The sequence below is a fragment of the Vidua macroura genome, chromosome 12, assembly GCF_024509145.1.
Source record: "Vidua macroura isolate BioBank_ID:100142 chromosome 12, ASM2450914v1, whole genome shotgun sequence".
Classification (NCBI taxonomy): domain Eukaryota; kingdom Metazoa; phylum Chordata; class Aves; order Passeriformes; family Viduidae; genus Vidua; species Vidua macroura.
In genome coordinates, this window is record NC_071582.1 from 12,204,860 (window position 1) to 12,229,894 (window position 25,035).

The following is a 25,035-nucleotide window of genomic DNA, read 5'->3' on the forward strand; positions in this document are numbered from 1 at the left end:
CCCGCCGTGCCCGCGGCGTCCCGGGACCGGCCGGCGGCAGCGGCGGCCGCGAAGGACGGAAGAGGAAGTGGCGCCGCGCCGGGAGCCGGTGAAAGGCTCCGCGGGGGCGTGCGGAGCCCGAGCCCAGCCAGGCCCCTCCCCGAGCGGCCGGCGGAGGACGATGAGGGCGGCCGGGCTGCTGTGGGTCGCGCTGTGGGCCCTGCTGCTCCCGCTGGTAAGAACGCGGGGCCGCGCTGCCGCGCCGGCCGGGGCCGAGCGGCGCCACTCGGGCCGGCCCTGGCGGATGGTGCTGCCTGTCCCTGCTCTTCACTGCCGGCCCAGGGGCTCCCTCTGCCCGCCTTCTCCCCCGGGCCCGTTCCCGGGAGCTCGCACGGCCCGGGCAGCTCCCATCTCCCGTGGCTGGGCTGGGCTCCCCCTGCCTCCGAGCGCCTCGGGGTTGGGCTGGAGTGCGGCCCGGGGGGTTTGGGCCTCCTGGGCGCACCTCGAGCGAGGCCTCTCGGTTCCCCCCACCGGGCCCGGGGAGCTCAGGCCGGGCCAGCTCCGGTCGCGCCTTGGGAGTTGAGATAACAAATCTCACGGGTGCCTTCGTGGATAAACATGGTGTTTAAATTTGGATGCGGGAAAGGGGAAAGCTCCTAGTGTGTGTTTGTATCCTGACTTTTGTCTCGTTCATCTTCAGTTTTGGTTTCGGTGTGGCACACATTCGCAGCTTCTCCCTCTCCACAGGTGTACATTGCCATGGAAATGTGGCAGACCTTCTGCCAAATGGGGTAGTGAAATGGGGAGGTCAGAAACCTCCATAATGTGCTTGGGCAGTATAAAAGACATGTATGCATTAAATGCTGTTCCACGAAATTGTTGTTTTTGTTGAGGTTATTTTTTTTTACTTAATTTTAACAGAATTTGTCTAGTTTTGGTAAGACAGGATGCAGAATACTTCTTTCCTATGTAGGAAGTCACCATTGGATATGCTCAGCAACAGGTGCACAGCACAGTCTCTTAGTACCTTGAGAATGCCTTTGGGGGTAGTAACTTGTCTCCCTGAGTCCCTGGTTCATCTGATTTCCTGTATTCTGTGTGGTGGAATTACTGGTACACTCCAAAAGTCAGCAGTCAGCCCAAGCTTATATCCCTGCAGTGACAGGGACGCCTTTGGAAAATTAGGGATTAAGACACAGAATGAGACTTCTTCTCTATCAAAGATAGGGAATAATACAACAAAAATTTAAAGGTCATAAGGGAAGGAAATATGATGAGAGAACAACCTGTCAGAAATAGGAAGGAATTTGTTTGGAGGTCAGGGGCCATTGGGAATTGTCTGAACCTGAAGGGAAAGGAGATGGTGATGCCCCTTAAAGTAAGGACAGTTGTCATTCCTCTTCTCCATGGGAGTGCTTTTATGCCAGAGCAAATCAACCTAGGGAAGCAGGTTAATCTTTTCAAGAGATGTTTTTGTGATGACACATTTAGTCTTGTTCTTAAGTAGCAAAATTCAAAATGTGCTCGTTGAGAAATGCATCTATACTGAGAGTAGGATTTGTTCAGTGGCACAGCTGACTGCACACCTACCCAAAGCAGTAGCCCTGGTCTATTGTGAAAGGATACTGAAGCCATTAGAAAGTAACAGGACTTTAGCTGGATGCAAGAGGGTTTCCCTGGGGATGTACCAAGTGAGGCCTATCACGTAGCGTTTCTTTTAATTTTTAACTTTGAAACGCTGTCTCTGGAGCTCAGCAGTGAATAGGTGTGGGTGCATGTCATGCTCAGGTCCTGCCTCCCTCCACCCCGTGAGGATGAATTGTGTGCCCTGATTAATCCCCAGAGAAGGGAAGCTTGCCAAACAAAACATGCATATCATATAAGCGAGGAATCGCTCCTTCTAGGTAGATTTATGCTTGTGTAGCGTTAACACTTGATTTCCTGGAACCCAGAAAACACTTATTATTCTATTTGGTGGAGCAGAAAGAGCTTTTAATGGATGTAAACCTCTGGGGTTTGCACCTGTTAGAAGTCTTTTAATTCACCATTAGCTTGTACTTCTAGGTGAAAGCATTTAAGAGGGAAGCTTGATAATTTTTGTGCTGATCATAAATCATGGAACAATTTATTTCAGCTGACAGCTGAAGAACTGTTCTGTATTAAACAGTTAATGTGCTCAGGCCCTTTGACACAGTTCTCCCAGCAGATGTTCATGCGCTGGGGCCAATATAATGGATTCCTCTGAAGAAGGTTTTTTGCTATTCAACCCAGGCAGACATAAACCTCTGAAACAATATCGTCACATGCTTTTATTTTCTCTCCAGTTCTCCCTTGCTGCAGAATATAGATCTTCTAGCTTGAGGAGAAATGCCTCTCTAGCACTGTTAGTGCTTAGCATTGTGTATATAACTGTTTGGGCTTCTCCCCCATACCCATGCCTACTTCTAGCTTAATATGTTAGTGGTTTTTTTATACAAATCTGAAATTTACAGCAGGATTTAAATTTTTTTTTTTTTACTCTGATTATGCTTCTTGCAATTGAGGTCAATTTCAAGACAAACAGTTGAAATAAGAACATCTTCCAGTTTTTTATGGGGATACTTTTTTGAGATGCAAATAATGTTTATTTCTTTTCATTGCTTTCTAGCTGTAGCTGCACCTAATCTTTAGTCTGTTAATTTATCCACTTCGATACCTGACCTTTATTTATGCTTGGGGAGAAGTATACATTCCTAACATTATCAGAAGTTTTAGAATTCAGCTGTATTTTTAAATAACAGGAATCATTATGTGAGGGACTCTAATCTTAAGAAATTTCCAGTATTTCCTTGACTACACAAATTGTTCTTAAGGTACACTAGTTGGTCTCTTTGTGTTTACAGTTGTGTGACAAAAAATATTTGGGGAATTGTCATATGATATATATATATATATATATATTTAAATAAATACATATAATCCCCTACTTTTATTAGTAGGGAAAATTCTAGAGTCTGTGAGGAAGGAAGACTCTAGAACTTAACCTCTTTTCCATGTACTCTTCTAATTGCTTTCCATGTAAAATTTTACACTTTTTGGAAGGCACAAGATAGAGAATCTGAAGTAATTTGCTTTGGTTTCTTGCTGGTATTCTGCTTGGTGACATGAACCGTACATGTCATAAATACACTGTATTTGCAAAGAGGATAAGCAGCATTATACAGTAACTAGAGTCTTACTAGCTTTCCAACCTGCTCTCAAGCTCCCCATCTCTCATGGAATCAATTATTATGTAAAATAATGAATTTAGTAAATTCCTTTTCTCCTAACAGGTCTTTCTCTTCATAAGCTTTTTAGAAGAATGTTTGCATAACTGATATTCTGAATTTGGTGTAGCTCAGAACTCTGTGACCTATTGCAGGTGGCTGCTGATGAGGGGATCCTGCACGCCTCTGGAAGTGGAGTGCCTCCAGTAACTAAGGATTACTGCATCATTTACAACTCTAATTGGGTATCTCTTCCAAAAACCTTGGACAATGCTGTAAGTAGCTTGTAGTCATACTCTCTAAGAAAACTAGAATGCAGTATGAATTTGGGTCAGTTATAACTGGTCTTCAAATTTTTGAGTTAAATACATGCTACACTGAATATTTGCCATTTTGGTTCATGTTGTCCCCTTCCCCTCCAAATCACCCAAAAAAAAAGTCTATAGTGAACATTTCTATCCTTTAAAGACTTGGCTTCTAGAGTTTACAAAGGGAATACTCTCTCTGTGCTTAGAACCAGTTTTTGTATATGTGTTTATGTATTAATTTTATCCTGTTAATTTTTTTTTCCTTCGGATGTTATCCTTATGTCTAAGTTTTATATTTGGGAGTTAAAGTTCTGTTTATTTGTTTACAAAAATTGGTAAACTTCTGAACCTTTTTTTGTATTGGCTCATCAATTTGATGTACTGTTTAATTGTCTTGAAAACAGGTGATTTTTCTGTGTAATCAGTTTCTTATATTTAAATTACAATACCAACTACTGTGAAATTGCACTTAGAAATAGCCAGATTATTTCAGCTCTGTGCTGCTCTAAATGTCCCTCACTATTGCAGGCTGCAGAAACTGCTGCTGTGATTTTATATTCCTGAATTATTCTTTTCTGTTACACCTCTTCCTGGCAAATCTCCAGTTAAAGAGCATAGTAATGTAGTCATCTGGATTAACTTGTTTGTAATATCAAATTTCCTACTTTAATCACATTCCTTTTCTCCCTCTTTCTCTACAGACTTTCAGGACTCTGGAAAACCTGACTTCTACAGTCCTCTGCAGTTCAGCTGAAGTTCCTTCTGGCATAATGAAAGACAAAGCAGTTGTAGTGATGAGAGGAAACTGCACTTTCTTGGAGAAAGCAAGAATTGCACAAAGTTTGGGTGCTAAAATGCTTTTGATTGCCAGTAAATCTAGGCTGGTGAGTTACAGCAAACAGTTTCCTTCTGCACTGAAATAGTGTCTTGTCTGTCTGGTCCCATGCAGTGCTGTGCAGGGTAATCTGAGAGAGGACCCAGAGCACATGTGGGATTCCAGCAGGAGTCTTTACCCTCCCCACAGAGCTGTGCTGGTGGGGCTGTGCAATGCTGGCTTACATCAGCTCAGAGGAGCTACAGAGCTGGATTTTTACACATTCCTTGTATCTTCAAACACGTTTCTGAATGGAAATACTTGTCTTTACCGTTCCCTAATTTTAGTGCATTCTGACCTCCATGTAAACTTAGGTGATACTGTTTTTGACCTGTGTGATAAAAATAAGCTAGGGAAATGTAATCCAAAACTGGAAATAAATAAAGGTCTTGTGAGATCTCGTTGCTTTTCTGTTCTCCATTGCAGATGCAAAGCGTATGTACAAATATGTAGAGATTATGAATTTGTGTGATTATCACAGAAGGTTCATCTTGTTTTAGAAGTGTAGAAATTAAAGACAGTTGTGATTATCCCGTGTAATACTATAAAAACACAAGAGCTGTATGAATCCAGATGTGTTGGTAGTATCATCTGATTTAAGTACATCTATCTTTATCCATCTTTTGCAAAGGGTGATGAATGAGCTTTTTTGTTTTTATCTTTCTACAAATACAGGGATCTAACCTACTTTTTAAATAGGCTCAACATACTTACCACTTACACTTTCTCTTTTAGTCTGCTATTTCAGACAACAAGACTGATTTTGAAGATGTGACTCTTCCAATTGCTCTTATAAGATATAATGACATAGTAGATATGCAGCTGGTAAGTAACAGAACTTCAGCACATTGTGGTTGTATAAGCTTAGGTATTTGAACAAATAGATTAATTTCAGGTCAGGTCTGAATGTCTGCCTGATTTGAATATGCTTAGATACTGCTTTCATTCCTAAGAGAGGATGGACATTTAGTTGTGAAAGTACTGGTCTTCCTAAGCAGGTGAACAGGCTGATTGATTGATTAGAACACTGAGAATGGGAAACACAATACCTGACTGGAGATGGGGAACCTTAAAAGTTTCCTGCTGAACAAGATAAGCTGTCTTCCAGTAGACTTGGATACAGCTGCAGGTGCCTGATACACCTGAAGAGCTGTAGCCTGAGAGTGCTGTTCTTTAGTGCAGAAGCTACAACAGCTGAGCTATAGCTACTGGCACCAGAGCTTTCAGGCAAGCAGCACCTGAGCAGGTTGGATCTTGAGGAAAGACTTGAGAGTTTTTTGCCTTTGCCTGATGATGAGCTGCCTCTGTACAGTGTGACAGCATCAGCTAAAGAGTAGTTATAGTTAGGCAGTGTAGTTTGAGTTTCTGCTGGTGAGTTGATGGTGAATGCCAAATGCATGTTATTAAAATGCAACAGTTGTGCTATCTCCTACACTTTATAGGCAGGGGAGTTTGTTTTGGGAGTATTTGGAGTTTCTTTTCCTTGGCATGTAATGCTAGAATAAAAAATATTGCACAGGGTTTTAAGGAAAACAGTATATTTTCTTCAGTGTGGCTTTTTCTGTTGTTATTATATTGTTGTTTTGTTTTTTTATTTAGCATTAATAGTTTTGCTAAGCAGGAGCTGTGTTGCACATGTTTTTCTGGGGATAGCCGAGGCTAGCACTGTGTTGTAGTCTTAGCTTCCTGAGTTGAATTTGCAAGCTCACTTCACCATTTCTGCTCTTAATCTTCAGAGCTGCCATGGGAGGTTGTGTTAGGTAAGTATGCAAACTGAAACTGCCTGGATTGGTAGGACTTTGGTTGTTTACTGTTGTCATTACAGATAGGTACTTGCTGAGCACTGACATGACTGAAGGCTTGTTCTGTCTTCAGACTGCCACAGCCTTGATAAGTACTCTAGTTGGGTTCAGGTTGTCCTCTGTCTTCAGATTTGTTTCTTCAGTCAGATAAGTGTTGTTTGCTTGCTTGAGTGATTTTTAGGATGCCCTACTAACATGAACAGGAACTAGGGCAAGTTAGGTCTGGATCTTCTCTGCATTTCTTTATTGCCCAGTTATGCTTGGAGTGCTGTGACATGGAATCACTTCTGTAAAGCTGGAGTAACTCACCAAAGCACCTCTACTGTAGGTTGGTGTGCCAGGTGATGTCTCATACTGCTGCTGAATCAAATAATTCATTTTTGTCTTATAATGAGACTGCCTTCATAAAAGTATTGAAGAACACAGCCTAGACTACAGGTGATCTTTCCTGGTTCTGCTCTAGTTCTTTGCCAAAGCCTTCTGTCATGTCACTGGCAGCTGTTACTTTGAATGATGCACTGTTGGAATCCAGCAGCCATTGTACACTTCCAGCTACAGTTGCATTTCTTGTTTAACTCTCTTTAAAGCTTCCAGCTTCCTCCTTTTATTTCGAAGAGAGAGACAGCACCAGTCTGAGGGCAAGTAGTTTGTATAAGCATTCTTTTTACTTGACAAGTAAATAATCTCTGTTAGCCTTCACCATTAGAGCCAGGTCTGTTAAGTTTTGGTAGCAATAGCAGAGTGTTACAAACCTGTCGGTGAGTGGACAGCTCTCTTGCAGATGTGTTACTTGTTTCATTCTAGTGCTCCCTGTGGTGGAAATTGAGACTTAGAAAGTTTTTAGTGAAGAGAGGACTGATAGGAGCAAAAGGAAACAATTGCTATAGATTCTAATGTGAATTATTCTTTGTAAGATTTATGAAACTTAAAGAACAAACTGGATTAAGATACATTGGAACTGAATACTAAAAATGTGTAAGCCTCTTAGGGCTTTTGGCTTTTTTTTTTTTGTTTGTTTCTTGGTGGTGTGTGTTTTTTGTTTGATTTCTTTGTTTTTTTTCAGATAGAGGATGCTGTGATTTGAATAGGGTTTTCCCCCCTTTAATGTTATGTTCCACTTCACACAACTGCAGTGTTTCACTAGAATTTAATGTTATTCCTTGTTTTGTGAACTTCCATAACTTCAGGCAAAAAGAATGATTGTGACTTCTTTAGCCTGCAGAAAGGTTATTATCTGTAATTAGAAAATTTAGATGTTGAAATGATTCAGCTTTCTTCATCTGTGGCTGCTGTGTTCCACTCTACTACTGGGCTTCCCATTCAGTTTTTCTAGTGCCAGTTTGATCTTTCTGAAGCCAAACCTGTCTGGCACGTTCTTCTCTCTCTTGCTTTTATGTCACATGCAGACTGTAAACAAATTTGGGTTTTTTTTCTGCATCTCTGAAGTCTGTTCTCACTGCACGATTATTTTAGATGTCTGGAGTTACTTTAACTGCAACAGCAAACTTTTCCTCCCTACTACTTTCCATTTCCTGTCAAATTTTCATCCTTTGTTTTTTAAATCTCACCTTTCAGTCAAATGGAAAGCACCTTGGTTTTGCTTTCAAGATTTTTATACAGTTCAGTACCACTTACATCTCAGTGTTCTCTCCCTTTTTTTCTGCGTACTTCAGCTGATTGTTTTTTTTTTTTCTTAGGTCTTAAATTTTTTAAATAGTGTGAAATTGCTTTCTTTTCATTTGAATCCATCTCAAGACATGTTTATGTTAAGCTGTTGGTAAATAACTTTCTGCCACCTTGAGCTGTCACTGCATTCTGTCTGAAGCCTCATGTCAGTCTCTGAACTGAGTTCCGTGGGTTTGAGAGCTAGATGTAGATCTGCTGATACCTCAGTGGACCTGTGAGTTGTATTTCAAGGTGATGGAGTTAGATGTGCTTTCCTGCAGAGCACATGGCTTCAATAGCACTTGGTGTATTTTGGGGGGAGGCATTTGGGCTAGAGGCACAACTTCTCAGAAGTGTGGAAAGAATGCAAAGAGGTACCATTTTCTCTTGTGGTATCTCTGTATTTACACAGGAGTAGTAATAGATTTGTTTCCAAACCTGACCATCCTGAAAGGTAGCATGGGAAGCATTGCTTCTTGGCAAACATATGACATGTCTTGTCATTGAAAACTGTGAATTGAAAACTTCCTCTTAGCATTGTATAGATTAAGAGAAGGAAATCATGAGGTACATCTTGTTGGAAAATCAGCAATGTAATTTCTTTGTTCTCCTTATGAACCAACTTTTATGTTATGTTTCAGGTGCTTGGAAATGAAGTCAATGTGACTCTGTATTCACCACCTTTGCCAGAGTTTGACTACAGTATGGTTGTCATCTTCCTAATTGCTGTGTTTACAGTGGCACTGGGAGGCTACTGGAGTGGAGTAGCAGAACTGTAAGTTGGTTAAATGGAACTGCTTAAATTACATGGACTGCAAAGCTTGTGAAAACTGTCAGTATGATCAGTGAGAAATTATTTTCTTTTAGGTTGGTAGTTAAAAAGTTTGAAGACCTAAGTGCAATTAGCTGCTTTGTCATTAAATGTTTTGAGCACTGTAACCTCTGAAAAATCACCAGAGGTCTTTGAGGAACCTTAGGCATAGATTGTAAAAGTTCCTGAGGGATAATGCAGCTCTTGGGAGGAGGCATGAGTTAACATTTTGACAAATTACCAAACACTCTATAACTAGCATTATAATTTTCCAATATTCGCAATAGAAATGAGGTATTTTAGTTACACCTTTCAAGCGCAGTGATTCAGGAGGTAAATACATATTGTATGTGGTGTCTGTATTGGTAGGGATCTGTACAGCTGCTCCATCCCAGCTGGCTGTGCAGCACTCCTGTCACTAGGAGCAATTGGAAGCACAGTTTGGTTGTCTGGCTGGCTCCAGATAAAGTCCAACCTGGCTTATCTGCTTCAGCTTCTTGTTTTATCTGGTGGAGAACAGAGCAGGGGCAGCAGCAGCTCTCGGACTGGGCAGGGACAAGGAGGCAGCAGCAGTCCCTGTGGAGGGAAGAGGGAGTGGCAGTGCACAATGTGGCAAAGGCAGGGGAAAAAAGGGGTACTGGGGGTTTCTGCACTGTCCTTGAGAGGTGTGCAACTTTAAGTGATGCACAGAATTGTTACTACTCTGGCGTTACACTGGCTGTAGCTGGCTTTTGAGTGCGTGGCATTATTCTGCAGTATTTCTTGAGTGGCTGTGTATGCTAAATGGGCCAGTGTGTGTTGCTACCTTCAGGGTCTCAGTGGTGTTCTGGTGCTTTGCTCCTCAGCACAACAAGGAGAGGATTGTATGTGATAACAGCAGCTTCCTTTTTCCCACAGTTATGCAAATTGGCTATTTTAAAGAGATTAAAGAAGTAGAAGGAGGGGAGGTGTGTATGTTTCTTTTTTTAAAGATTGGATCTGATTATACTTCTTTTTCACCCTGCAGTGCTGCAGGGTGTGGCTGCGCTGAATGCTAAAATAACAAAATGTGGTGCTGTCTCCCATATTAAAAATACCTAGATGTAATTTATTAAACTAGTTGAAGTGCTCTTTCATAAATCAAGGGTGAGCTTATTTTTTAAAAAAAGCTGCTTATTCAAAGCATGTCTTCTGAGAAGGTGATTCATCTAACAAGGTGCCTTGCTTCTGTGGGTTACTCTCTTTTGAAGGTTGCTGTTTCAGTGCTGAATTCAGCATTTGGTAGGTAGGTCCTGGAATTCCTCAGGAACAAGCTATCTGATGGGCAATTTGCGCTAGGTCTGTACTAAAGACTAGAAGGGCTCTCTGTTCAAAGAACAAACACAGCAATTTAAGCCTCCTTATTTTGCATGGTGAGGTGTAAATATGGAGTATGTATGCACAGAAATCTTACTCCCAGTGAAAATCCCTGATCATACCACCTCTCTTTCACTTACTCTGTAATTATGAGGTGTAAAAGAACTAGTACTTAACTAGCTTCATTCTGCTAACATGAATGGGTTTTGCAGACAATGTCTAGATGAGGTTTTAAGAGTGTGCATTACCTGTGGTTTTGATTTATTGTAGACATATTTATCAGATTCTCCACATTTAGCCCAATAAATTTTCTATTCAGAGGTGATGCACTAATAGAGCTCAGTGTGTGCATCCTGAAAAACAGTTTTAAGAGTGTAGTACTACTTTTCTTCACATGGGTCAGGGTTTTGGTTGGGGATGCTCCCTTAAAGTTGGCAATTACCACAACACTGGAAAGGAGCACAGTTAAGAATCTTTTCCTTGTGATCTGTGCTAGGTTGGAAGTGCTTATCTTCGTTAAAAAATTGAGAGAAATTCAAACAATAACCATACAGTTTTCTGTGGGTTTAAGTCTAATGATAGTATGAGGGACTAAAGTGAAACCTTGTCAGTCTAAATGTTCTATAACATCAATTTTGGTCATAGTAAAACATTTTCATAATCTGTCATCTGAGGTGTTTGTTGTTTTCTTAAAACAGTGAGAATCTGAAAGCAATAGCAAGTCCTGGGGAGAGAGAAACCCGATGGAAAAAGGAAGAAAATGTTACTTTCACCCCTGTAACAGTTATCTTGTTTGTTGTCATCTGTTGCGTCATGCTGGTCTTACTTTATTTCTTCTACAAATGGTTAGGTAAGAAACAACGAATAATCTCATCTGACTTACTTTTCTACATGATATTATGAACTGTTTAAGTCTAAAAAGCTAGATTTCTAAACTAAAATGAATATAACTTTTTAAATTATTCTCTCCATGTGTGAGTTGAGGGTTGAAAGGATGCAGTTGCTACTTAAAGGAGAAGTTTCTTCAGCTGTCTTACAAAGACTGCCTTGACAGTGCTTGTTCTGAATTAAGTCATGTGGAAGAGAGGTGACTAATGATGAGCAAAAAACCCCCATGATTTATGTCGTCGTTCCTGGGAGGATAGCAGTGGCAACCTAGTAGTGTTTAGAGTTTGCTCAATGGGACCATTTTTTGCTAGCTGGGGTTTGGTGTTTGGTTTTAGTTTTTTGGTGAGGATCTGGCTAGAAAGCAATTCTGATACCTCTGAGTCAAGGTTTTGCTTGATGAGAACTTTGTCATGGTAGAGACACTCAGAATTCATTATTTTCTATACTCAACTGACTGTGGTCTCCAATGACTGTTGAGCACTGCTCTAACTGTTAACAGTTTATCATAGAATTATAGAATCCTCAAGGTTGAGAGAGACATTCAAGATCATCCAGTCCAACTGTCTGTGTGGTACTGTCACTGTAACCCTTAAACCACATCACCCAGTGCCAGTCCAGACACCTCTTGAACACAAAATATCAAACGTATGTTATCGTGTTTATTTGCTGTTTTCTATTTTTTGGCACTGATTCCTGTCTTCATTGTTTTGATTTAGTTTATGTTATAATATCAGTCTTCTGCCTGGCATCAGCGATGAGTCTGTACAACTGTCTTGCAGCATTAATAGGAGAAATCCCATTTGGGCAGTGCAGGTATTATGCACCTTTCACTTATTAAAAATTACAGGCTTCCTCTGGGTATTTTCTGGTTGCTACTCAAGGCAGCATGAAAAGATGAGAACAGTTTGACAAATTGTTTCCTGTATGGTTTTAGTATGTGGGATAGTTACAAAAGAAAATTACAAGCTGCTTTAATAAATATTAAAGGTATCTGTAGCATAATCAACAGTTAAAATAGTTGTAGATTTGCTCCATTACCTTTATTTGAAAGCATTCTGTAATAAAATTTGAAAGGCTCTGGTTGGCTGTCTGAGCTTGGTTTTACGAAATTCTGGTTGTCTGTCATGTGTACTTATTTTATTCATCGAGGAACTCTGCAAGGGGAGGATCCTGCACATTTGATCCTCTTTGGAGCAAGTACTGTGCTATAGGCAGCAGTGGAGTTGGGTTGAGAACACCTTGTCAGCTTAAGGATGTGTGATAGCACAGGAATGTGTCTTGGCTGTTGCAGGCTTTCTCTTTTAATTTAATTATTTTCTTTTAGGATTACATGTTCCAACAAAACCATTGAAGTGAGGCTTATTTTTCTTGCTATATTCTGCATAGCAGCAGCTGTTGTCTGGGCAGTATTTCGAAATGAAGATAGGTAAGTGGTGCATTCTGACTTAAGAGTAAGGTGAATAATTGGTGTTAATGAACTTCCGAGCATACAACTAATCCTGGAGCACAGCATCCTTCTAAACTCCAGTGCCAATTTCAAAAAAGTCATGAAAGTATTTTGAAGCTTAACAAGCATGGGAGTAATAGAGAACAAAGCAATGTAAATGAGCTGTGTGGTAATTTGAAGTTATAAAAAACTATGAAGGTGAGGAAGAACTAGCTTGATTGCTAATGATTGCCACAGAAGAAAAGAGGTGCAGAATAGCATAGGGAATAGCTCTGCTCAGCAGTAGCTACAACATCCCTGTGTTATCAACACTGTTTCCAGCACAAACACAAAACATAGCCCTTACCAGCTATTGTGAAGAAAATGAACTCTATCCCAGTTATAACTAGCACAGTTACCTGTTTATGTTCAGAGGCTGGAATAAATTGTCTATCTTGAAACTAGGACTTCTGTGGCTTTGGTAGAGTAATTCTGAAAAACTAATTTCTTGCTTTCTGAGAAATTTTCCTTGCTATTTCCAGAAAAATCTAGATTCCAGCAGCAGTTTGAACAACCTGTAAAAAAGTTTTGGGTTTTATTTTCAGGTGGGCTTGGATTTTGCAAGATATTTTGGGAGTTGCTTTCTGCCTAAACTTCATTAAAACACTGAAAATGCCCAACTTTAAGGTACTGTAAGTTGCTTACCTTAAGAAAATATTGTACTGCCGTGAATCTGTAAGTTTACTGTCAGGAAGTAGATTTTCAATATGCAAGAAATATATATTAAAAAACATAATCTTTACCATTTTTAATAATTATTAAAATAAACTAATCCTGTTCTAAATGTTATGCCGGATTAAAACACATGGTACCGTAATGGTACCAGAATCTAGCTGTGTGGTACTTGAAAACCCACAGTAATATTTTCTTCTCTTTTTCTTGCCAGTCCTGTGTAATACTTCTAGGCCTCCTCCTTCTATATGATGTGTTTTTTGTCTTCATAACACCATTTATCACAAAGGTATGTCTGTGAATTTACTGTAAAAACAAAAATGTCTGGTCATTGGGAGAATATTTTTTGTTTAACAGGTCAGTGTTTGCAGTGTTCTCAACGTGGGAAAGCTGATTTCCATTTTTTCCCATGTAAGACAATAGTGGCCTAAATTTTTATGGCAATCACATGGTCAAAAGTAAACCATCCCCACTTAGTGTGAGGGATAGTGTGATCATGAGAAATTACTGCCCTCCAGATTTTTTCCTTCTTTTGCTTTAAACACCCATTTATTGGAATATGCTCTAGTACTTTCTGCAGTGGTCGATCACTTACAGTGTGGTATGAGCTGTGTGCAAGTGTTAACCTGCTTTTATTTTGAAGCAGAAAGCTCATGGCAGAAAAAGCTGACATGTTTTTATCTAAAATTCCAGCTACATCTAGTGGACTTGTTGTTTGGGGTTTTTTAACATTATTTTAGGCTGGACTACCTGCTTTTATTGTCAAACAATACAGTATAATACTGTACAATAGTGGGGCATTCCCTTTGATATTCAGAATTTTTCCAACCCTGAGTTGTAAGTGGAGGTACAAGCAGTTTTTGCAAATGTAGTATGAAAGTTTTGGTTCATTAAACCACTAACTTTTGAAAAATAACTTTAATTTCAGAATGGGGCAAGTATAATGGTTGAAGTTGCAGCTGGTCCCTTTGGAAACAGTGAAAAGGTATGAACAGTTGTTGTAATACGTCCAGCATTAAAGTACTGACTCTGTGTAGCTAAATCATAGTGTGCTTTTCAGCATAACTTTCTCACAAAATATAGCCAGCTTCTGCTATTTCCTTTTAAGTATTAAATGCCTGTTGACTTGGGTTTGATCCTAGAGTGATGGAAACTTGGTGGAAGTCCCTACTGAACGCTCAGCTCCCCATGAGAAAGTAAGGATTGTATTTCAGATACTGGATTTTTAAATTATTTCCTCTGAAAAGACTGTTCTTTTGGGGAAAACCTTACTGTCCAAATTTCTTTTAGGGCCTGGATATCATTGATCAGTATTCTGTAGTTAGGTTAATAATCCAGATTTGTTATTCCTGTTACATGGTTAAATATTGTTTTAACTTTTTTTTTGTGTGTGTGCATATTATTTGTAAATCTGAAATTTCAGCTTACCAGTTGCCTTAAGCTTTATCTACTTTCTATGTTGGTTTCTGGTTTTTACTTCAGGTTCTACCTATTTTGAAGTCTGCATTAATGATAAATTAATTATATTTAAACTGTTTATTAATTCAAGCAACCAAAAAAATCCAGAACACCAGAATGCTTTAGATGTGATTTATGTGGCTTTTGAAATAATGTTTTCCAGTTACCCGTGGTTATTAGAGTGCCTAGACTTGAACATTCTGCATCAACACTCTGTGACTTGCCCTTTTCATTGTTGGGTTTTGGAGACATTATTGTCCCAGGTGAGCAAATGTTTTTGGTAACTGTAACTTATGAATAAATATTTTGGGTTTTAGTCTTAGCTGGCTCACAGAGTTTATTCACTGGGTAATTACTAAATCAAATGCAGCAGTTTGCCTTGATCAGTCAGTGCAGAATACAACAAAAGCCAGAGCAGAAGAAAGCTTGCTATTTTATAGAATACTTAAATAGTGAAATGTTTTTTATTTTCTTTTGTACTGGATTAAGTAAATGCAAGTCCCGTAGGTAAATCCAGTTGTCAGTATTAACTAAATTTCATTTAAATCTCACAGAAAGCAAATATTCTGTGACTTTGTAGGATTTTCATAGCCTAGACTATGTAATTGGAGGTGAGGTAATGTAAAATGTTTTTCCATCTTTCTCAGAAGAACTGAATTTGGCCATAATTGGAGTCCTGAGCAAATTACTTTAATGGAGAATGTGCAGGCAAAATTGCTGAATGTTAAGAGTGAGCATTAGAATCTGATTGAAGAAATTAAAAATAGGTTGTTACACTTCTGTATTAGAAAGCTGAAAATAGCACAGTGTAATTAGGTTGCTTGAAAACCCCAAACCTCTAATTCCAAGGTTGCTTCGCTCATATTTCCATTATGGTTTTTTCTACATTTACTGTAGGATTTCTTAGACTGGTTCTTGCCTTTACAGAGAAAATATTGGAAGAAGATAAAATACTATAATGGGAAGTCTTACTATAAATTCTTTTATGCTGCTTTCATTTGGAAAATTGGGGAGAAAAAAAATCATGACTAAACATTTAATTAATCCTTTTCCTTTTTTAATTTTTTTCCCTTCAAGGGCTTCTGGTTGCCTATTGTCGAAGATTTGATGTTCAAACAAGATCATCTTCTATATACTACATTTCCTGCACAATAGGTAAATTGATATTTCAGCATGGTTGTTCTTCGTGGTAGCTTTTTTTAAATGGCAGATCTAGAGGTGTTTTTTTCAGGTAAGGTTCAATGTTGTCAAGAATCTCTGCAGAAACTCTTTTTTGTGTGCCTACTTGTACTTAAGGTGACTATGGCAGTGAGTTGCTTTGAGAAGTCTTGCAAATATAGACCAGCCTATTGTGTCTCTTCTTCAGTTATATTAACAAGGAAAATATTGCTTAAAAAGAAATTGTCTTACTAAATGATTGACCTAATCTAAAAATTCTCCTGTTCTTGATTGTGTATGTATGAATGTCTTTTTATAGCTTATGCCGTTGGCATGGTGCTGACCTTCATCGTTTTGGCACTGATGAAGATGGGGCAGCCTGCCCTTCTCTATCTTGTACCATGTACACTCATCACAAGCTCCCTCGTCGCCTGGAGGCGCAAAGAGATGAAGAAGTTTTGGAAAGGAAGCAGTTACCAGGTAGCCTGGAGGCCTTGAGTATTCTGTTGTCAATTCCTTTGAGTATATGCTTCTCTGAGAACTTGATGATAGATCCCCTGCAAGCCAGTTTCTGCAAGGTTTCCCGTGATCTTCTGGAACTAATAAGGAAAAGTAGTCTTTCCTCTTAGAAAATCATGCTCTTAGTGGTTGACATGGCAGAAAAAAGCTCAAGGGAGATGAAATAGCTGGTTCAGTACTCAGGGAGGAAAAGTAATTTGTTCTATCTGCTTTGAAATGTTTTCTTGTATTTTAACATTCCCCATCTATCATCTTGACATGGTGTAACATGAGTCACTGAACTAAGCATGCAGACTCCAAACTGCGCTAGTTCTGTATTAGAGACAGTTCCAAAAAATTGGTGATCAGCTAGAACTTTAGAAACTTTCCATGCATCACTGATGGCCTACATCATCAGGATTGTATGGAGCATTCAGGAACAAAATAGCTGGGTTGTGTAATTGTTTCCTATCACAGCACACACAGTGGGCACACTGCCTTGGATAGTCTGTATTTCCCCCTTGGTTATGTCTAACACTAGCCAGGAATTGCAGTTCTTAAAATTTCACCTGTTGGCACATGCACATTTTCCCTGATGTGCCAGTAACCCTTGTAAGCTGGCATTTATCACCAGACAGAGCAGTCTCAAGATTACTCTGTGTTTTGCTTGAGACCTAAGTTCAGTATTGTTTGAACTGACCATCACCTGTACCTAGGGCATGTTGAACTTGGAGCTTGGATAGTCTGTTCTGGGAAAAGGTGGATGTCAAGTTCTTGGGGGATAGAAGCAGCTCCTGCTTTTTCAGGATTGGAAAGTTTAAGTGGGTCAGTGAAATCAAGAGTAATTCTTGTAAAACTACAGGCATCAGTTCCTATAGTATTACCAGCAAAATGCTACCTTTTGTTGATCTAATACACTACACCTGCTTCAGCTGGAGGTTGGCTTAGGTGTGAAATTACTCAGATTTTCAGCTTTAATTAAATACCCTGTCTTTTTGTTTACAAAATCAACTCTGTCTTTCATAGGTCCAGTGAATAGAAACATTCCTCTGTAGGTCAGAATTAATTTGGTTTACTGTGCATTTATATATAAATTGGTGGCTGTTTGCTCTTCTAAAATAAACAAAGTCACATTTACAAAACCCAGTAATTCTGGGTTTGTTGTGGGGAAAACACTTGGCAATTTATTTTCTTCACTTGAGTTCTGAGTAAGATTGGCCTAAGTAAATTTGGCAGGTCTCCTTAGCGACAAAAATTTCTTGCACTTCTTGTAGCAAAACTCATACTTGAAAGAATTATGTTGCCATAGTAGTTATTTCATGTCCTTTCAATGAGTTTCTTGAAGGATTAAAAATACTCTGAACTTCAGTTTGTTTTGAGTTAGATGACTTCATTTCTAGCATAATTTAAAATGTTGATTTCAACCTCCCACTATACCATCCCTGAGTTAGACTTCTCTATAACAGAGCCTGCAATTGAGCTCTGTGTAACTTTATTAACTTATATTTTTCTATAACTTTCTGAAGTATATTTTTATATTAATTTTTTGTTCCCAGAGACTGTTATTCAAGTTGCACACTTGAAAAGCTGCAGGGTTGATCTTTCTTATATGTTGTCCTTCTTATCTAAAACTGTATTTTGAACTGTCCTTACTGAACTTACAAACATGCAAGAAAATCCAAGCAAACAAACAAAACCCCAAACAGCCCCAACCCACAGAGCTCTAGGGTTGAAATCTCCAGCTTTCAGTGCTCACTTTGAGGAGGGAAAATATGGAAAGTGTCAGAAGACAATTTTTTTTGCTACATCAGTGATTGAGGCTTGGGCAGAGCTGCTCTGTTGGCAAGGGTGGCCAGACTTGTGTAGAGGTTTGCTTTGCCATCATGGGAACAGAAAAAGCTTGCAGAGTTGTTAGGGCAGAGTGTCCTAAGAATAGGGGTAGAAGAGCATGTGCAGTGCATCAGGTGACTAAACTTCATAATAATAGTCCACTAGTTACCTTTTTGGAGTTTGGGGTTTTTCTAATTTTTTTTTTTTTTGTTGGTTTTGTTGTATATGATCTTAATAATGGAATGAATTTTATTTAGGTATCGGACTCCTCCAGGACGCCTTTGCTACAAGGTGTGATTATGGCCTTCTTTTAATTCAACTTTATTAATCGTCTTACAGTTTCTTTTTTCTTCTTTTTCCCCTTCTGCTTCCTCTTTTCACTCTTTTTTCCATCTACCTCTTAATTTTGTATAAATTACTTGGTAGAAGAGGGTAGAACTGAAGACAAGATACAAATCTGTATTCACACTTAGGTCTTCTGGGGTTTTTATTTTTTTAAAGGAGTGCAGGAAAACATAATATAAAGTAGCAATGAAGCTGTAATTCCTAAACCTGAAGGCAGGCTTTGTATGCTTCTCTACTCTCTAGCTTCCCAAACCCTAGGACTGCCTTCAAATATTTGCAGTTGGTGTTAGTTCCTCTTCTGTTACCTATATTGCAGTCCTTCACCTGATTTTTCTGTGGCACTGTGTAAATGTGAAAAACTGCTTAGTGCTAAACAAAAATTTTGTCTTCTGTTACAACGCTGAGCATTATAAATTTCCTTTAGCAATCATGTCTGCAGCCCTTTGTGTCATCCTCCTGCTCCAGTGTCCTTGATGCTGTCCTGTCTGCACTGCTTGCACTGGGCTGGGGAGCAGCGGCTGGGGCCGGCCCTTGTGGCCTCCCTGCCGCAGCACGTCTGGACTGCAGCGAGCTTTGACCTTTCTTGGCAGCAGCTCACCACTGCTAACACTGATGGCATTTCTTTTTGCTGTCCACACAGCTTGCAGAGAGCAGTGCAAGCTTTCAAATTTCAGCTTCTCGTGGAATTTAAACGTTTAAATATAATCTTGAATTATAGTTGCTGGAGTTATACATCTATTTATAAAGCATAGGGTGTCTGCCCTGAAGACAGCTTGAGATGGTGAATTCTGCCTGTGTCTTAAATTCTCAAATAAAAAGGACTTTCTCATTAGCTCCTTTCTTCTAAGAAAGAGTACTTTACCAATTTAAATCTCATTTAAAAGCCTTAATAATAAAGAAATTAGATATAAACCAAAGATGATATTAGGAAGTGGGAGGGGTTGAGTGCAAATTAAAAGCAGATGGCCAGACTATTTTTATAACTTAGAATTCTTCTGTCCTGCTGTGCACACTCAAGTTCTTGGATAGGTTGGTTAAAATCACTTTTTTAGTTTCTACTTCATACATATGACAAATACTTGACTCCCCAAGATAGCTCTGAGGTCCCATAATTCATAGCTGAGGTAATTTCTGTTTCTGCATGATGATGCAGTCTTAAATTCTAGTTATGCTCTGTGTGGGTCTTTTATGGTGTAGTCTTGAGCTGTCAAGAGTTGCTGCACAGAAAACATTTTAACTATTCACTGAAGTGCAGAGATTTATTGGAAGAGTAATGTACTTACTTTCCTGCCACCTAACTGGCAGTATTGCTGCTGTGAAGTGAAAAATAAAGGTTTATCTAGGTTTCTGGATTGTTTATACTCCTCATGGATGCCTTCATGATAAATTAATTTAGTACTAATTTTCCAGTTATTGAGTTAATTTTAGAATACTGTTTTTTGTATCAGTGCAATTTATGAAATAATTTTAGCAAAAGCATGAAAAATCTAGTGGCATAATGCAACTTTGAAGTCTTCTACACAGAGTAGTTTTGAAACTTGTTGGAGTTTGTCGGTTTGAGGTGTTTAGCACTTCTTATCTGTCTTTGAAGTAATAAATCAACAGATTTGTCACCGGCAAGCAAGCACCTGCTATTTAGTAAGTTTTATAATCACATTTTTAGATACTTGTAGGTTCATCAAAACTGGAAGTTGTTAAGAATTCCAGAATGCAACATTATTGCCGTGAATCTTGCAAGCAACTCTATGTATAGGTATTGTGTGCTCTTACAGGGAGAGATTTGTACTGCCATTTCTAGTTTGGCTCTGTGGAAGTGGTTTTTTGGGGGGTCGAGTTTGCTAGTTTTAGTTTTTAATAGTTCACCATGTTAGTAGATAGGTTAAACAAAAATGATTTTGTTACAAAGCTGTCTTAATACCTCCCCCTTAAAAACTTTCAGAAATGCAGATGCGAGAGCAAAGCTTCTGAGTCTCTTCCACTTCAGAAATGTTTGTGAGCTCACCACAACGTACAGATTGCTTTGCCTCGTTCTTAGCTTAAAACAACAGCTTTGTCAGGATTGTAGCAAGGTGCCTTCATCTTGCAGCTGGTTATTGTAAAGATTCCTGCAGCTTCTGCTGCGGCTTTGAGGGAGGGGTTGTCCTGAGAGAATCCAGAGTGGAGATATGTGTGTGGACAAAGCTGCTCAAATGCCATCTTGTTCTTTTAGAGAGGCACCTGGTGTCCTCAGCTTTAAGTTGTGGGCTGTTCTTCTGTGTGGAGGAAAGATTAAAAATGGGGTGGGGTGGCTTTTTTAGCCTTGAAACATTTATATAAACGCCCTCCCACCAATGCCTTAGAGTTTTACAAGGCATTTGGTTTTAAAGTTAACTTCAAAATCTGATTAATAAGTGGAAACTTAAAAATTTAAATACAGGTGCTATCTCCAGCATTTGTACAAAAAAAAAAAAAGAACACTTTTTGCTGCTTAATGCTGTAGGATTACCAGAAGAAGCCTTTACTTTGGAATACACTGAATTATTGCAAGTACTTTTAACTCTTATTTCTAGAAGCATCTTGTCAATTGCATATGAAAAGACTGTACAAAAATGCTTAGCAAAATTACTTTCTCTATGCCAGCCATTAGAGGATCCTTCTAGGCTGAAGGAAGATATGTGGCATGACTTGATGTAATATGGTACTGTGGGGGAAGGTTGTTCCTGTTTTATCCTGGAAATGAATACTTTAATCCTCATTCAAAGGGATGGTTTGAGTTCTATAATTGTAGGGAGTGTTTTGCTTTGGGTGACTTTTGATGTGGATTTTTGGTCACAGTATAGAGGAAAATTCTGGATATACTGAAATAAATGCAAGATTGTCATTAGCACAAGAACTGGGTATTCACTGCTGTGCTGAGTGTGTGCTGCTGTTCTAATTCACTCCTTAAGTCTATTGGCAAGACTGGTGCCTGCCTTAGTTCTCACTGTCATGATTCTGGAACATGAAGGGAGGGTTGTGCAAGACCTTTTCTGGTATTAGATTGATATTGTGGCCACTGGGCTCTCCTAAACCTTACCCAAATCCCACTGACTTGTTTTTTGGAACTGTCATCTCGGTTTACTGCACAGCATGCCGGTGTGGCTGGACTGTGAAACAGCTTGTTTAAGCAGAAGTGCTTTTGATAAGGTATGTTTGTGTACTCTCAATGAAACAATTATGGTGGCATAAAAGAAGGAATGGCACAGAGCTGGGTCATAACTAGAGAAGAAGAGAAAAGTTAATGGAACAAGTCTTTTTACCCTGTACATAGAATTATACCACACTAAAGTGTGTACAACACAGCAGTCTCAGAGCCTGGATTTGTCCTGGCAAGGATTCTGAGCAGTTGCTAGTAAGACAAGAAAATAATTGTGTGGAAATCTGCCCAGCTTCGATCAGAACCCACACAGTGAGCAGCTGTTACACAGAAAGACAGGCAGGATGTGCCACTATGGAAGAACGTAAGTAGGGTTTCCTACCCTTTGATGCTTAAAACATTATTTCTTGTCCTAATAATCCTGCCACTCTGGGCATATGAGCTCCTTGGCACATTTTGTTTTTTCAGCATTAGTTGTACTACTTCTGTGTCTTCTGTCTCTGGCTGTCAGCTACCCAAACTGTCCAGTTCTTGGCCTCTTGTTAATTATGCTCAGTTCTGAAGCCCTCAAACTGGTGGTCAGTTTGTCACACTAACAAACACGTGTATTTCCTCTGTAATTCATTCAATGCCTTGTCCCAGGGGAAAAGCCAGAACCGTCACTGCCTCCAGCAATACAACAGTGGATAGGAAAGCACACTGCTTTTTAGTCAGGACAACTACAAATTTGTTTTGAGTTATTCAGGCTATCTAATCAGTTTATATCAATGGCAAGTAGAATCAGTCTATATAATAATCTGGTTTGGATTCTCTCCTGATGCAGGACTTTAGTTCCATTTCCTTTATCCTTTCTGAAATAAAAGGAAAATTTACAAAGAAATGTGACCACTACAGTTAGTTTTGACTAACTGTAATATAGGTAGCCTTTACAGCCATGAAAAGAGAAAGTTAGTCTTTTCTGTTCAAGCTATTGCTTGAATTAAATTCTGTAAATGTCAGGTAAGATCCTAAAGTCTACTTCCAGTTTTGCAAGCCATATCTTTGAAAAATTTGCTTAACCCCAATTGGTTTTTTGTTCTCTGTATTTAATAATTGAGATACTTCTGACTCACAAGTTTATTTTCTTGTAGAGGACTCGGGTCCTTGGAGAACCGTTTTGTAGCGGAAAGCATTAGCTAATACAGCTTTGATTATTTGGCTTAAATATTTTTCTGATCTATAGAGGACCTCCTAAATGTATGCTGCTAAAATGCACTCTAACACATGTTTAATTATATTTCTCTTAGCTAACAAATACTTTAGATCAATGGGGTAAAGCAGCATTTCTTTATAAAGAGCCATTTCTTTTCCTTTTTTTTTTTCCTTTTTTAGATGATGGAACACCTGGATTACACAGGAAATGAAGAAAGCACAGCATCAGCCACTGAACAGTCTGGAGGACAATAATATGTGGGATCCTGATTTAAAATAACATTTGAATTTTTGACAGCTGAATTACAGTAAATTTGGTGAAATTTTACAATAGGGTGTTTCCCACTCTGTGTAAAAGGGTTTTTTATTCCTGCACCTATATTTTTATGGAAAATACTGTTAATAACATAAAAGTAATCAAAAAAGAGTTGCATTTTTACAGCCAAACCATAGCTAGTAAAACTGTGCCTTATTTCAATTCAAATAAAAGGATATTTTCTATGCAATTTTCCAACTGTGTTTCTATACAGTATATTTTTATAAAAGTTGCTTGCCCATATCATCTTAAGTGAAATGTTCTTTTAAAGTTTTGATTAAGACTAGTTAGGTTGCTTTGAAAAAAAATAAAAGTACCCTTCATAGGATTTCTTTCTAGATTTTGAATGCAAAGTTGGATAGTAATGTAACTACAGCAACTGAAGAATGAAACTATGGTTCCATTACTACAAGTAATTCAGTTAACAGTGTGTATGTCAATGTACATTGGGAGCCATAAAATAAATAACAGGGCAAATTGAGCCTGGGGTTGTGAACTCTTCCTCCCCACTCCCCTCATTGTATCATTGGCTTATGCCTTAATTGTGAAAATTGTTAAGCTTTGATGCAAGTCTTTGGATTATATACATTTCCAAATATTTAAAAATAATAAAAGAGGGGAGGTACTTACACATAATCCTGAATACTTCTGTTCAGCTCCTGGAATAGTTGACAGACAAGATGGTGTGGCAGGCAAGAGGTTTTTTGCTTAGAAGGTGCTATTTGAAGGGGTGGGATAAAATGTTAACACTGGCCTGGTTCTCTCACCTGTTGAGAGTAGGTGTGTATTTGTGGTCTTCGTTTGTCTGTGGATCAGTTCAGAGGGATAGGGGAAGACAGGACAGTTTTTTGGGTTTTTTTTTTACCTCTTGCATCTGCACCATACTTTTTTTTTTTAAGTATTTTTAAAAATTCTTTGCAATTGATAGACAAAACAGGTTTGAATAGTGCTAGTATTACCTGTGTTAGCTAAGGCAAATGCATGTGTTTAACTTCTTTAATCTTAATTTGTTTTTGCTTTTAAAGACTTGGAAAAAGGATAAGTAGTTTAAATCATTAGTTTGCATTTAGAAGAGTTTGAGTTTGTTTGATACCTGGTCTTTTGTCAGGAAACTGCAAATTGAGGGGGATTAGGCATAGAAAATTTGTATAGCTGTAATGCTAACACTTGACACCAAAGAAAACTGGAGAAGGCAACAAGGGGGAGACCACGGAGTTCACTTAGTGCTAATGCCAGGTAGTTGTTAAAACATTTTTCCTATTCTTTAAATGAATGTCATTCCTATAGCAAGTACAAGTTCAAGAACCCTGGAGAAAACAACTGAGTGAGCACATGCTGGGCAGTGGCAATGGAGGTTTTCCTGCAGTGCCTGGTGCAAGGGCCTCCTTTGTTTGAAGGTCACCTCTAGACATTTCTAGTCAGTTTGGGGCATGTCAGCTCAGGAAAATTTACCCTGATTAAATCTAGTTTAGCTAGATTTACTTTGGAACTATGCTAATCAAGACAATTGAAAATCTGTATTGGCAGTTAACAAAGGCAAATTTACCTAATTTATATAAAGTTTAAACTTTTGTTTGCAAGAGTCAGGAGCAGACAAAAGACAGCCTGGATATCAGTTGTTGCCATTCACAGAGATTGAGCGTGATGCCAGTAGATACGGGTAAGATAACTCACCTTGTTTGCAGCTTCCCTAAGAAAATAGAAATTACAAGCAGTTTTTGCATGTTAGCAGTTCCCCGCCTTGACTCGAGTTTGAACTGACAGCCTCAGAATACAATGGTCATCTTCTGTTTTATTTAACTGGCATTTCATAATAAATTAAAGCATACCTCAGTGTTTTAATAGCAGACTGAAAATGTGTCTTCTGATGTGTTATGCTCTTTGACAAGCCCAGTATCTGCCAAAGTTCAGTGGTTTTGAAGAAGTTTCTGGAAATTCCTGAAGCAAATAAAGACGTCATAACTCATTCAAAATCATGTACAATTGAAAGCCCTCAGAAGCTTCAGAAATCTATGTAAGATGACTTCTTTGTCTCTTTGAAATCTTCCACATGGAGGAT

The 25,035-nt window shown here is 38.8% G+C and overlaps 1 protein-coding gene across 5 annotated transcripts; it reads left to right on the top strand.

Annotated features, from left to right (window-relative positions):
* SPPL2A (signal peptide peptidase like 2A) lies at positions 1 to 24,818 on the top strand. 5 transcript variants are annotated; one of them, XM_053988093.1, is made up of 18 exons: positions 1 to 214; positions 3,380 to 3,499; positions 4,234 to 4,416; positions 5,142 to 5,231; positions 8,515 to 8,648; positions 10,718 to 10,869; positions 11,624 to 11,720; positions 12,232 to 12,333; positions 12,939 to 13,020; positions 13,280 to 13,354; positions 13,994 to 14,050; positions 14,208 to 14,261; positions 14,687 to 14,786; positions 15,601 to 15,678; positions 16,001 to 16,161; positions 18,267 to 18,300; positions 21,462 to 21,519; positions 22,841 to 22,923. In XM_053988093.1, the coding sequence occupies exons 1-17, from the start codon at positions 161 to 163 to the stop codon at positions 21,497 to 21,499; spliced, it is 1,611 nt and encodes a 536-aa protein (XP_053844068.1). In that variant the 5' UTR covers positions 1 to 160; the 3' UTR covers positions 21,500 to 21,519; positions 22,841 to 22,923. The 5 variants fall into 5 exon arrangements, with proteins under 5 accessions (XP_053844068.1, XP_053844069.1, XP_053844071.1 ...); XM_053988094.1 differs by lacking the exon at positions 21,462 to 21,519 and having other exon boundaries at positions 22,841 to 24,818; XM_053988096.1 differs by lacking the exon at positions 14,208 to 14,261.
* Positions 24,819 to 25,035: the final 217 nt, after the last annotated feature.